Raw genomic sequence first — 15,130 nt, forward strand, 5'->3', positions numbered from 1 at the left:
ACACCTTTAAAAAGTACTTTTTAACCTCCTATACAATCAGGGGCAAGTTGCAGGCCAAATAAGAAGAATTAACATGGAGGGCAACATGCCAGTGACAGTTGGAGATGATAGTGAGTGAATATGAGGAGATTTATACATTCAAGTTTCACTAGCAGCTCAAACTCGTGATATTTTAGCTCCAAAGCTAAACTCAGGACTCGGGGCACGAGGTAGGGGACACACACACGCACTCACACACACACAAACACACACACACACACACACACTCACATAATTAATTTTTTTTTTTCAATTCAATTTTATTTGTAAAGCGCTTTTTACAATAGACATTGTCTCAAAGCAGCTTTACAGAAATATCAACACAGTTTTAACAACACAGTATACAGATATTAAAGGTGAATTTATCCCAACTGAGCGAGCCGGTGGTGACGGTGGCGAGGAAAAACTCCCTAAGATAAAAAAGAGGAAGAAACCTTGAGAGGAACCAGACTCAGAAGGGAACCCGTCCTCATCTGGGTAACAACGGATAGTGTGAAAGTGTGAAGTTCATTATGGATTTATATGAAGAAGTGTGAATACACACACACACACACACACTTACACACTCTCACATACACACACACACACTCACACACACAAACTCTCACACACACACTCACACACACTCACACACACACTCTCACACTCACACACGCACACTCACACACACTCACAGGTATACACACTCACACACACACACACACATACAAACTCACACACACACTCCCACACAAACACACACTCACACACACACGTATACACACTCACACACACACACACACACACACATGTACACACACTCACACACACTCACACACACTCACACACACACTTCAGACAATTTGCAAAGGCCAATCAGCCTACAGTGCAGATTTGATTGAAATGAATACAGTGATGAGGAGTAAAACACCACTGAAATAAAACAGGGTTAGTAACCTTCCCAGTTTTTATTCCCACCCAAACCAATCACATTGTCTTTATTTGGTATAGAACTAAACCCAAATACATATAATCATAGTTTTATTACTGTTCTAAAACTCTCTTTCCCAATTACATGAACTCAGCTTTCCTTGATAGAAGTTCCCTCTTAGAAACTGTGCTTCAGAGGTTCTCTGATCTAATGTACAGCACTCAGTAATGCTGGTTAATTTGCAGTGATAAAGTTAAAAGAGTGTATTACCTCACCCCTCTGTGTTTTAAGCACTGTAGTACAGCATTAAACCTGTGATCTCTCTTTTTTCTGAACATACTCATTTATATATGGGTTTAGTTAAAGCTCGTCCCAGAGGCAGTTCGCACCGTGTGAGATTTGAAACAGTGAATGATGAAGTGTAAAAGGTTCCATATGTTTTTCCTCACAGTTCCCGTATCTACTGTGTTTGTGTTACAGATGAAGGCCTGTGGGACATTCTGATTAAGGATATTCCTAAGGAAGTGACATCATACACGTTCAACATGGATATCCTGAGACAGGGGGTGAGCTATGACTTCCGAATCATCGGAGTGAACGACTACGGATACGGAACACCGAGCCAACCTTCTCCTTCTGTATCAGGTTATTGTTACCCCATGTTTCTGTTGAGTTCTTGATTCTGATTGGTCAGAAGCTGTTGATGAATTTTCTTTAACAGTAGATCTTACAGTAGTGCAGCTTCACATCACAGCTTTATATTATTGTGATTCTAATTTTGATAATATTGCCATATTTTATCGTTTCTATAGTAACAGCTTATTCACAGGGATGCACATAAATGGATTAAAAACGTGTAATAATTGATATTTTGAAGTTTTCTGTAAGGAGACGTTTATGTAACATTGACGGAAGGAGTCTCCAGTGTCAGCGCTGTGTAACAGTCAGAAGTAAAGCTGCAACTTTAAGTTTTCTGGCATCTTCAGGATAGAGGAGTTTACACTCTGCTGTTGCTTGCTAACATTCAATTTTAACAATGGACTTTACAGAACTCCAGATATACAATAGATTTAAATTTATCTCTAATGAGCAGCCAGAGGCGACGGTGGTGAGGAAAAACTCCCTGAGACGATATGAGGAAGAAACCTTGAGAGGAACCAGACTCAGAAGGGAACCCGTCCTCATCTGGGAGACACCGGATAGTGCGATTATAAATAAATACATCCCTTCTGTACCTGTGTACTATAGAGTCAAGCAGTGCTGTGTTGGAAGGAAATTGAGTTTGAGCATCAGAGTAATTTCTGATTTCAGTAGAGTTTGAACTTTAAGTCTATAGTGTCATGGTGAAGTTTGTGACTGTTAAATGATGGAAACTTGAGAGTAAACTGTTTTTATAAAGTGAAGTATCTTTAGAGTGGTGACACTAATTTCATCACTGTTACGTGTGATTATTTTACTACAACACAGTGTTTATCACTTCCTTAAATATAGAATGTTATTAAAGAGTAAATATCTGTGGTTTCAGCTCACAAAGTGGCTCCGTTTTATGAAGAGTGGTGGTTCCTGGTGGTGATGGCATTGGTTGGTCTGATCTTTATCCTCCTGCTGGTCTTCATCCTCATCATTAGAGGACAGAGCAAGAAATACGCCAAAAAAGAGATTGGTAAATTATCTTTACTTCTGCCTGAGTCTCTGTTTATGATATTTATCTCTCTCTCAGTTCCTTACAGATTGTTTAAATGATTAAGAGTTCTTTGCTTCCGAAATTGGTTTACCTGTGTGTGTGTGTGTGTGTGTGTGTGTGAACAGGTAACAGTCCTAACTGTACCACTCTGAACCATGGAGAAATGGTGGGTCTGGATGAGAGTCACTTTCCTACACTGGAACTGAACAACCGCCGCCTGTCCGTCAAAACCTCCTTCAACCGAAAGAACGGCATCTACACCAGGCCAGTCTTCTCCACCGCCTCTCCATTTATCTCGAAAACTTACTAAAAACCACACAAACATGCGTACTTATTCACTAACACTCTACAGTGGATTGTGTGTTTCACATGAGCAAAACAACATGTCCAAACCGGTCGAGGTTATGAGTAAACTTGGGGCATTTTTAGCTAAAAATATCAAATAAAGGGCTGCAAATAGAATAATTTGAAATAAGCTTCAGGAAAATACATTTGTGTAAATGAAAACAACTGAAGGGCAGGTGATACATTTGCAGAAGCAAAATAAAAGTATTGGGCCGTATTTTAACGGCGGTATTGTTTTTGTTTTATTTGATATCCTCCGACAGCATCTTCACATTTACATTATAAAGACACACACTCATCTCTACACTTATCTAGTTTGCTTTAATGTATTATTTTATTAATTGAAGTTAGCCTTGGTTTGTAATTGCAACTACACCTGGTCGATTTCAGTTTTACTTTGAAACAGTATCTTGTCTTGACTATTTACATGTTGTTTCCTCCTCTTACTTTGCATGTGATGTCATTTAGTTATATTTAAAAATCACCTGCAACAAAGCTGTGGTGATGTCATTGCTCTCTCATATTAATGACCTATTAATATATACCTATTAATATATACCTGTTAATATATACCTGTTAATATATACCTATTAATATATACCTGTTAATATATACCTATTAATATATACCTGTTAATATATACCTGTTAATATATACCTGTTAATATATACCTGTTAATACACTAATACACTGATTCGTGACATCTTCAGGCTCCACCACCTACTTTTATCATATCCTCTTTTATTTTTACCTGACCAATTAGACACATCTGTCTTCATGTGTCATCTGCTGTGTGTGTGTGTGTGTGTGTGCGCGCAGGTCCCCTCCTAGGCCAAGTCCCGGCAGTCTGCACTACTCTGATGAAGATATAAACACTAGATACAGTGACCTGATTAAAGCCGAGAGCAGCAGCTTAACTGAGAAAAAATCAGAGCTGTCTGATTCACAGGTAACACACACACACACACACACACACACACACACACACACACTCTCACACACACGCACACTCACACACACACGCACACTCACACACACTCACACACACACACACACTCTCTCACACTCTCTCACATACACACACACACACACACTCTCTCACACACACGCACACTCACACACACTCACACACACACACACTCTCTCACACTCTCTCACATACACACACACACACACTCACTCTCTCACACACACGCACACTCACACACACTCACACACACACACACTCTCTCACACACACACGCACACTCACACACACTCACACACACACACTCTCTCACACTCTCTCACATACACACACACACACACTCTCTCACACACACACACACTCACACACACTCACACACACACACACACACACACTCACTCTCTCACACACACGCACACTCACACACACTCACACACACACACACACTCACTCTCTCACACACACGCACACTCACACACACTCACACACACACACACACTCTCTCACACACACATGCACACACACACACACACACACTCACACACATACTCTCACACACAGTTTGATATTTGAAGGGCATTAATAAACAACCAATATATGAAAATACCATTTCACTCTCTCTGTCTCTCTCTCTGTCTCTCTCTCTCTGTCTCTCTCCTGTCTGTCTCTCTCTCTCTGTCTCTCTCCTGTCTGTCTCTCTCTCTCTGTCTCTCTCACCTGTCTGTCTCTCAGGGCAGTGATAGTGAGTGTGAGGTTGACGCCACCCTTCAGAATCAGACGCACTCATTCGTTAATCACTACATCAGTGATCCCACTTACTACAACTCATGGCGTCGACAACAGAAAGGAATCTCCAGAGCTCCGCCCTTTGCTTACAGCCAATCAGAACTCACTGACCCCACTCCCGCTACTGGTCCTGCCTCCACTCCAGCCACACCCCCAAGCCCTGCCCATGCTGAGCCTCAGAGCCTCTTCAGACCCAAAGGCAGTCGGACTCCCACTCCGTCACAGCAAAGCACCGCCCACTCCACTCTGTACCGCCCGCCAAGTAGCTTGGCCCCAACATCTACACCCCGCCCACCCAGCAGCTTGACCCCAACAGCTACACCCCGCCCACCAAGCAGCTTGGCCCCACCCACCACACCCCGCCCACCAATAGCTGGATTTTCCTCCTTTGTCTGATTGGTGAGTCACAGTGACTAGAGTTGTGTTACTACAAGGTCAGCCATTTTTAGGCTCAGTCCCAGACACTACAGTCCACATATTTTTAGTTTTCTTGGTAGAAATCTTATAAGGCTTCATCATAAATCATAAGGTCTAGTTAGTATTCTTATTTAAAATGTCTGACATTATATACTTCTGTCCCAAACAGTAATATTTGAGGCTTTATCCTAAACTCTAGAATTTTTTTGTGTTCTTGCTAGAACATTTTAGGCTCTGTCCCATACAGTAGAATTTACACTCACCATCCACTTTAATAAGAACAAGTGTACATGTAGGCAGTTATCCAATCAGCCAATCGTCTGGCAGCAGCACATCAAACATCGGAATGGGGAAAAAGTCTGATCTCTGTGACGTTATCCGTGGCGTGGTTGTTGGTACCAGATGGGCTGGTTTGAGTATTTCAGAAACTGCTGATCTCCTAGGGGTTGAAGATTAGAAAAAAAATCACCTGGTCTTTTTCCAGCCTTCAGCTGTTCAGTGTGTGTGAGTCTGTGCCCACTTATCTGACAGGAGAGGAGCCTGATGTGGTCTTCTGCTGTTGTAGCTCATCCACCTCACAGTTTGATGTGTTGTGCATTGAGATGCTTTTCTGCTCAGCACGGATGTAAAGAGTGATTATTTGAGTTACTATAGACTTCCTTTCAGTTCAGAGCAGTATGGCCATTTTCCTCTGATCTCTCATTAACATGGAATTTCCACACACAGAACTGTCGCTCACGCAGTGTTTTTTTGTTTTTCACACCATCCTGTGTAAACTCTAGAGACTGCTGTGTGTTAAAATCCAAGGAGATCAGCCGTTTTTGAAATACTCAAACCAGCCTGGTACTAACATCCATACCACGGTTAAAGTCACACTGTAGAGATCAGACTTTTTCTTCATTCTGATGTTTGATGTGAACTGAAGCTCATGACCTGTATCTGCATGATTTTATACACTGTGCTGCTGCCAAGTGATTGGCTGATTAGATCACTGCATGAATGTGCAGGTGTACAGGTGTTCCTAATAAAGTGGACAGTGAGTGTGTATGCACTTGCTGTTTTTAGTTGTTATGTCTGCTGTTCTCAGGCCCATTGTTACATCACCTCATCGATAATCATAGTGTTCCTACAGAAATATCATTTGATAGAGAATATTTTTGTTAAATGCTGAGTAAATAAGTGAATTTAGGATTGTAACACAGCCCAGTCACTGTGGCTCAATACCCCTAGACACTTTATAAGGACTGAACAGCACACACATGATGGATGGAGGGATTTCTTCTTCTCTCCTTTATTCTCGCTACAATCTGACACCCAAGTCATGTCCTGTCATGTGATTTGTTTACCTTTCTTTCATGTTTTACTTGTGTGAATGTGTTAAAGCACAGATCTTTAAGGGTTCTTGGTAGCTGTCTGTGCTTCTGATACACAGAGATGCTGGATCTAGGGGACTCTGGAGTAGGGAGTAGGGCATGTGTCAGAATCACAACAGTTTTATTTACCAATTGCTAAATCCTACAAACAAATACAAAACGGTTTAATAATACAATAATGTCTCAGCTAGTCTGGAATGTTCCAGCTGTTAGCCAGTAATTCTACACTGTTACAGTCTGGAACCCTGCAGGTCAGAGTGAGCATCCCTCTGATGTAGTGTGCTCTGTGTTAGTGCACTACTTAGTGTACACAATTCTCCAATGTAGGGGCTCGGGTGATTCTTGCTCTCTTTCTGTCTCAGGAAGGACACCACTGGATAAAGGTATAGATAGATGGTGGGATCAGTGGAGTGATGGGTAATAGGCTGATAGATGGATAATGAGAGGGATGATAAAGGCATGAAGGTTTAGGTAAAGGGATGATGGTGTGATGGACAGAGGGTTAGTATAGTAGTAGTATTCCACAGTGTGTGATTACTGTACAAGTTTGTTTATTATTTCCATCACAAACACACAGATTGTTAGGAAAATAGATACAAAAAAGAAGTTTATTTTTACTATGGTGAAGTAATATGGAGGACGGAGGCATGTGTGTGGTGTCACGTTGTTCCCACCTCTGCCTCTGATATTGATGTCATCAGCAAACAGGAAATGATATCACTACTCTGATGTCATCTTTTTGTAGTACTAGTTATCTGTAACTGCTTCGTTATTGATCGCTACTGTTTGTGTTTATTTTATTCTAAATCATTTCGAAGCTGAGTGAGTGAGTGTGTGTGTGTGTGTGTGTGTGTGTGTGTGTGTGTGAGTGAGTGAGTGAGTGAGTGTGTGTGTATGTGTGTGAGTGAGTGTGTGTGTGTGTGTGTCACTCCTGAGGCTCTGTGATGCCCAGTTCCACTTAAGACTAATGTAAAAGCTGAAAGCCGCTTCTCCATGCTGTAGTATTTACATATTTACACGACATATTGCTTGAATATATCTGACAGGTACGTTGGTCTTAATCCATGTAATGACTTATATTTGTGATGGAGCATTTAGAAGTTAATTTAAAATAAAGTTCAAGCCAGTTCAATTTTATTTATGTAGCGCATTTAACAACGGCCACAGAAACACCATCACCGGTCCTCTGTGGACAGACACACAGTTATATCAGTAAAACTCCTGCTTTTGATGTGTCATCATTTACAAAGTAACTAAAATGTAACAAATAAGATTTATTTTTATTACAACAAACACACACGCACGCACACACACACACACGCACGCACGCACACACACATGCATGCAGACACACACGCACGCACACACACACACGCATGCACACACACATACGCACACACACACACATGCATGCAGACACGCGCACACACACACACACGAATGCAGACACACACAGACACACTCACAGACACACACACATCATTATGTGATCTCTGGTTAAAAATCAGTTATCATTTGGTTGTAATAATAATCATGATAGTAATAATAATAATATTAATAATAATAATAATAATGCTCTGCACTTTTTTATATCAGGAAATGACATAACTCCATCTTTTATTTTTTTGAAGGGCTGGGGTGATTTATCCGTATAATGGCTATAGTTAGCGTTATGCTACATTAGCATTAGCATTATGCTACACACAGTGAGATCAGGGCAGGGATAATATATACCAGTGTACTATAATCGTGAAATATGAACTGGTTTTATTGTACAGTGTGATGATGGTTATCAGATAAGTGTACCTTATCGTACAGGTATCGTATCGTCCCACCCCACGCTTCATTACAGCCAGGTTCTGTGTGAAGCTGAGTGTATATCAGTCAGTGTTTCATCTTCATGCCGTATAGATCTGTATTCTTTATTACAGTGTATAAAATCACTCTGATCAGACACACTGATCCAATTTGAATGTTGAGCTAAAAGATACAATATTTTCTAAATAAAATAAAGCAGAAATGAGGCATAATGGGTGTGAGTTATGTCTATCAGTCTCTCTCTCTCTCTGTCTCTCAGTCTGTCTCTCTCTCTCTCTTTCTGTCTCTCTCTCTCTGTCTCTCTCTGTTTCTCTCTCTCAGTCTCTCTCTCTCTCTCTCTCTCTCTCTCTCTCTCTCATTCTCTCTCTTTCTGCGCCTCTGAGGCCGGAGGGGAGACGTTGTCTCTCCGCCATGGCGTCAGGTGTGTACCGGAGAATGGAGAAAAGGTGGAGGAGGTTCTGCTAGCGGTGGGAGAGCAGGTCGGGTGCGAGAACATCTACTCCGCCTCCTGAATGAACAAAGCTGTAGTTGTTTTCCTGAAAAAAGAAAGATCCGCCAAAACGCTAATTGAAAAAGGAATACGGCTAAAAGGTGTCATGCTACAAGTGACCCCCTTTTGCCCTTGCAATGCGGGTCATGATTTCCAACGTGCCCCCCTTCATTAAAGACAAGCTGATAATGAAGGAGCTGGCCCGCTTCGGAAAGTTCGCCAGCCCGATGACTGATATTCCACTTGGCTGTAAGAACTCTGCAGTGAAACACGTCCTGTCTTTCCGCAGACAGGTTTATATGTTTATTAACAACTGCGACCAAACACTGGATGTTAACTTTAAGTGTAAACAGGGCAACAGCAGCTACACCGTTTTTGCCACCGCCTGAGGTGTTTTGGGTGTGGGGAAATCGGGCATAAACGGCTGAGCTGCCCACGCAGAGCGGTGCACCCGGGGAGCTCCAGGGGCGACACGGCCGGAGTACAGCAGCGTGGAGACAGCCAATGGGGGGACACCGGAGAACAGGAGCCTGGGGCAGATGGGGGCATTGACACACAGGGGTCACAGCTAGAAGAGGTCCGTAAAGAACAAAACAACACTGAATCAGACACAGCACCCAGCGATAGCACTGACACCCGTGCCCATGCGACAGCTGAGCTGAAAACAACAGGAGAGAAGATGGACAAGGTGGAGGAATCGTCCAAGCAGCCACCGTACAGTGTTGAGATGCAGGAGGACTCGGGCCCAGAGTGCAGCGCAGGAGCTAGTAGAGAAGAACAGTTTACAGACGATGAGGAGGAGGAAGAGGTCACCCTAGATCAGCAAACTACTTTTATTTTTTCCAAGCAGCCACAACATAGTGTTGTGATGCAGGAGAACCAGGGCCCAGAGCGCAGCGCAGGAGCTACAGGAGGAGAACCGCTCACAGACATGGAGGAGGAAGAGGTTGAACAGCCAGAACAATTTTACACCGCAGAACAGCTAAACTGGTTCTTAGAGCAGACTAGAGGACAAAGTGGTGTCCTACTAAAAAACTACTTCCCAGACTGGGAAAAATTCATAAAATCTGCACAGCACACAACACCATGTGAGAATCTGAACGTGCTGTCACCAAAGAGACGCTTCAGACTGAGGATATGGGCAGCAGAAGCAAGGAGAGAGGAGGAGAGTGAAGCAGGATCAGGTAACCCACCTACTTCAAATTTTTCAGAACCACCTGAAGAACTGTACACCATAGAACACTTCAACCGGTTTCTAGATCTAACAAAAGGAAAATGTAACATCTTGCTAACTAACTACTTCTCGGACATAAAAAAATTCATTCAATCGGTACAACGATCAATAAAACGTGAAAACCTGGGCGTGCTGTCACCAAGGAGACGGTGCAGACTGAGAAAATGGACATTAGCCGCAAGAAAAGCCTTAATATAAACAACACTGTGGACTTATGCACACTATATGACTACAATGGACTTGTAGTAGAACTGAAATGTTGGGGTTTCTGGGTTGAGGGTGGGGGTGGGGGGTCTGAGGGGGTTCTTTTTTCTTTCTTTTTTAAATGAAAATAATTATTTAAAAAATGTAGATATGTAAATATACCAAAATTGAATACATTAAAGGTGTCTTAAAAGTAAAAAAAAAAAAAAAAAAAGTCTCTCTGTCTCTCTTTCTCTGTCTCTCTCATTCTCTCTCTGTCTCTCTCTCTCATTCTCTCTCTGTCTGTCTGCTGTATAGACTGTTTAACATATTACTGTATATTTTATTTAAGATTCTATTGACTAACACCAAAAACCTTGGCTCTGAGATTAGAAAAGTTTCTTAAGAAAACGAGAGGTAACAGAAACGAGTAAAGCATCTGCACATTTATTATACTGATTATAATAAAAGTTTTTTTTAATGAATGCATTCCTTTGTTTATTCACATTATAGTGGATAGGAGCTGTTGTGAGACGATTAATTATACAGATCAGGAAAACGATTATGATGTAATTTGTTTGTTTGTTTATTGTACAACCACAATTCCAAAAATGTTGGGACGCTGTGTAAAATGTAAATAAGAACAGAACGCAATGATTTTCAAATCTCATAAACGCGTATATTATTGACAATAGAACATAGAAAACACAGCAAATGTTTAAACTGAGGAAATGTACCGTTTTAAGAAAATAATAAGGTAATTTTAATTTGATGGCCGCAACATGTCTCAAAAAAGTTGGGACAGGGCAACAAACGGCTGGAAAAGTAAGTGTTCACCAATCTGCGGAAAAACTGCGTCTACAAATTGTGGAACAATTTCAGAATAATGTTCCTCAATGTACAATTGTGAAGACTATGAATTTCTCATCATCTACAGTACATAATATCATCAAAAGATTCAGAGAATCTGGAGAAATCTCTGTGCTGAAGGGATGAGGGTGAAAATCAATACTGCATGGCTGTGATCTTCAGGTCCTCAGGAGCCACTGCATTAAAAACAGACATGATTCTGTAATGGAAATCACTGCATGGGCTCAGAAACACCTCCAGAACTCACTGTCTATGAACACAGTTTGCCCTGCCATCCAAAAACGCTGGTTAAAGCTCCATCATGCAAAGAAGAAATCATATGTGAACATGATCCAGAAACGCCACCATCTTCTCTGGGCTAAAGCTCATTTAAAATGGACAAGGCAAAGTCTATTTCTAGCTAAACTCTTTGGTAGTTATGATCCATGCAGCGACTTCAGCATAGTCAGCTGGTGCATCAGTCGAGAATCGCATAGAGTCCTCAGTATGGAACAATCCAGCAGAAATTGTGCTAAACATCTAGCCTCAGCATCGCTTCTGCTTCTCCAGGTATCATGGGGGAATTCCTGCGATGCTGTGTGAATAGATTTCAGCAGGACTCGTGCTGAAGATCCAGCCTTCCAGGGATCGTGGACAAGCCCTTTTTGACTGACTGTACAAAACTGCTATCTTCACTGAAGGTCTGAAATTCTCCTGTGTCTGTGTCTTGCACCAGTGAAGACTCGGCTGAGATTGAGGTATAATCAGTCAGAATTAAGAGTTGAGAACAACTCTGAAGATGGTGATTAGAAATCCAGGTGGATGGATATCTAACGCTCAACTCACTGTCACGGCCACCAGGGACAGTTCCTCCTGAAACCTACAGAGGACGCCCTCGCACACCTTTTGAACTTCTTATTTTGTTGTCTGCTTAATTTCCTTCCTTGATTATTGCACACCTGTTTTGTATTTTCCAATTTGTCACCTTGTTTAAGTTCTGTGTTTTCCCTCTTTGTTTGTTGGAGTGTTAAGATTATGTTCATGTGTTTCTGCTGAAATTTTAGTTACCATTTTACTCTGTGTGCTGTTTTTTGTTTCCAGGTGTTAGCCTTCTTGCTTGTTTTTGTCCCTAAAGTTCTACACTTTGCATCCGTCTCCCTGGACTCTCTCGTTATGACACTCACAGATGTTTGAGTTTCTTAACTTTATACTGAGGTGTGATCGATAGATAGATAAATGGATGGATGGATGGATAGATAGATCTATAGATAGATAGATAGACTAAACTGATCCCGTGAGGGAAACTGTGTTACAGCAGCACAAAGAATAACAATAAAATTAAATGCAGAATTGCAGTGTTATGGAACACACTGAATATTAAATAAAGACGTGTACAACATCAAAAAATAAATATTAATAAATAAAAGAAAAAAGGAGCAATAAAATCAGGTCCGCAGAAATGCCAGTGAATAATATATAAAGGTATGAGATGGTTGTGTACAGATGGTTGTGCAGTAGTGTGTTCTCTATCAGAGATGAGCTGTTGTACAGTGTTATGGTAAAAGGTAAGAATGATTTCCTAAAAGTCCCTTTTTCAGGAGACTATTTTTTTAATTTAGTAAAATCCAAATAATCTTTACAGATCTTTATTGGAAAGGGTTTAAACGATGTTTTTGTTCAGTGAACTGTAAACAGTTATTGCACATGCACCTGTGGAGCAGTCTTTAAGACATGAACAGTTTACAGGTGCAAGGTGATTAAAGTCACAGGTAAAATAAGTTAGGACACTAAAGAGACCTTTCTACTGACTGTGAAAAACACCAGAAGAAAGATGTCTAGGGTTCCTGCTCACCTGCGTGAACATGCCATAGACCTGCTGCAGGGAGGCATGAGGACTGCAGATGTGTTCAGAGCAATAAACTGCAATGTCTGTAATGTAAGACGCCTGAGACGGTGCTACAGGGAGACTGGAAGGACAGCTGATCGTCCTCGCAGTGGAACATTACATGTAAGCGTGTGTCCTCCAGACGTGATGGAGAACTTGCAGATGCCTTGGTGGAGGAGTGGAGGAAAATCTCATAGCAAGAACTGACCAATCTGGTGCAGTCCATGAGGATGAGATGCACTGTAGTACTTAAAGCAGCTGGAGAACACCAGATACTGACTGTTCCTTCTGATATCCACCTCCACTTTATTCAGGGATTCATTATTCCATTTCTGTTCCTCAAACATCTGTGAAACTTCTTCAGTTTATGTCTCATATTGAATCTTTTTATATTAATACAAATATTTAGATGTTAAGAAATTTGCAGGAAATAAAAGCAGCTGAATGTGAGAAGACGTTTTTATTTTTTGCTGAATATATATAGCCTTCTTTGCTCATATTTACCAAGGGTGCCAATATTAGTGGAGGGCACTGTACACACACACACACACACACACACAAATATATATGCAAAACAAGAAATGTCATAAATGTAAAACATTTCCCCTTATTAAGTGTTGGGAAATAAATGAATAACAGTAAGTAAATAAGATAGAAAGAGTAAATTGGGAGTAATAAACACACCTGTGAAGGAGATAAAGGATCAATGTTGTAGCTATTTTTAACTGTTGTTTAGTTTCAGTGTCCTTCAGAGTAACTAACTGACTAACTGAGTTGCTATTTGTCTTCTTTTTGGCTTGCTGACATGTTTATTTCCCTACTTTCCTTAGGAATTTACTTAAATCTCGAGCCTCTGTCTATCGCATTAAGATCTTCTCCCTTGTTTAAAGGAATAGTTCGATACGGTGTAGAATACAAATTGTCGCTACATGCTGATGATTTGTTATTGTATGTAACCGATCCTATTGCCTCTTGGCCAGCTGTCTTGGGTGTTCTGGAGTCCTTCTGTGTTGTCTCTGGTTATAAATTAAACTTCGACAAAAGCGACTGTTTTCCCATCAATACTGCAGCATTTTCTCTCCAACAGTCAGATCTACCGTTTCAATTTAGTCAGTCAGGTTTTAAATACCTAGGTATCAACGTGACACGTTCTTTATCTAATCTTTTATCAGCTAATTTCACTCCCCTTATCTCAAAGGTTAAATCCAACATTCAGAGTTGGGGTAACCTCCCCCTTTCTCTAATTGGCAGGATCAATGTCGTCATAATGAATATATTTCTGAAGTTTCTTTTCTTGTTTCAGCAAGTTCCTCTTTCTCTGCCAAAATCATTCTTCAACTCATTGGATAAGATAATTAGTACTTTTATTTGGGGTGGGAAGCCACCAAGGGTTCGTAAATCTTTATTGTAGTGATGTCGACTTAGTGAAGGACTTGCATTACCCAATTTTCAATTCTATTACTGGGCAGCGCACATCCATAAACTCTGCTACTGGGTTAAATCTCCTGGATCTTATTGGTCTAAATTGGAACTATCTTCTTGTAGGGAATCCTCTTTACCTGCTTTACTCTATTCCTCTCTACCTACAAAACTCTCCCTATATACTGACAATCTAGTTATTCTCAACACACTTAAGACTTGGTATCAATTTAGACGGCACTTTAAATTTGTAGGTGCATCCTCTTTGGGTCCTTTAGTCAACAACCATCTATTTCCTCCATCGTGTTTGGACTCCACATTTTCAGTGTGGTATGACAAGGGCATTATACAAGTTAGAAATCTGTATGCTGATGGTGTGTTTGATAACTTTGCCAATCTGTCATCCACTTATGACCTCCCTGTGATGCATTTCTTTCGGTATTTTCAAATTCGGAATTTCGTTTCTAGATGTTTTCCTGATTTCCCCTCTGCGCCTCCTGGACAGGCTTGGGAAAGCTTGTTTTCAAACAATCCGCATCAGAGAGGAATGATTTCTAGGATTTATGATTTTATTCTGATGCTAGGTAGTGAGTCGAGTACCAAAATTAGGAATGCGTGGGAAACGGAGTTAGGAGTAGAGATAAGTGAGGAGTGTTGGGAACATGCTATAGGGAGGGTACAGTCTACCACTTCCTGTGCTCGTCTTGGACTTATCCAGTTCAAAGTTTTAC

General features: G+C 41.0%; 1 protein-coding gene across 2 annotated transcripts in view; it reads left to right on the forward strand.

The window, feature by feature from the left end:
* Nucleotides 1-5,442, forward strand: part of sdk2b (sidekick cell adhesion molecule 2b) — a 161,582-nt gene extending 156,140 nt beyond the window's left edge. The window contains exons 41-45 of one of the 2 annotated variants that reach the window (XM_053639090.1): nt 1,430-1,594; nt 2,475-2,612; nt 2,759-2,897; nt 3,798-3,927; nt 4,678-5,442. In XM_053639090.1, coding sequence (XP_053495065.1) covers nt 1,430-1,594; nt 2,475-2,612; nt 2,759-2,897; nt 3,798-3,927; nt 4,678-5,127 — 1,022 coding nt within the window. In that variant the 3' untranslated portion in view covers nt 5,128-5,442. Of the gene's footprint in view, nt 1-1,429; nt 1,595-2,474; nt 2,613-2,758; nt 2,898-3,797; nt 4,596-4,677 lie in introns of those variants that run through there. The other variant, XM_053639088.1, reaches the window with a different exon arrangement.
* The last annotated feature ends 9,688 nt before the right edge of the window (nt 5,443-15,130 follow it).

This window comes from Ictalurus furcatus, chromosome 13, assembly GCF_023375685.1.
Source record: "Ictalurus furcatus strain D&B chromosome 13, Billie_1.0, whole genome shotgun sequence".
NCBI lineage: Eukaryota > Metazoa > Chordata > Actinopteri > Siluriformes > Ictaluridae > Ictalurus > Ictalurus furcatus.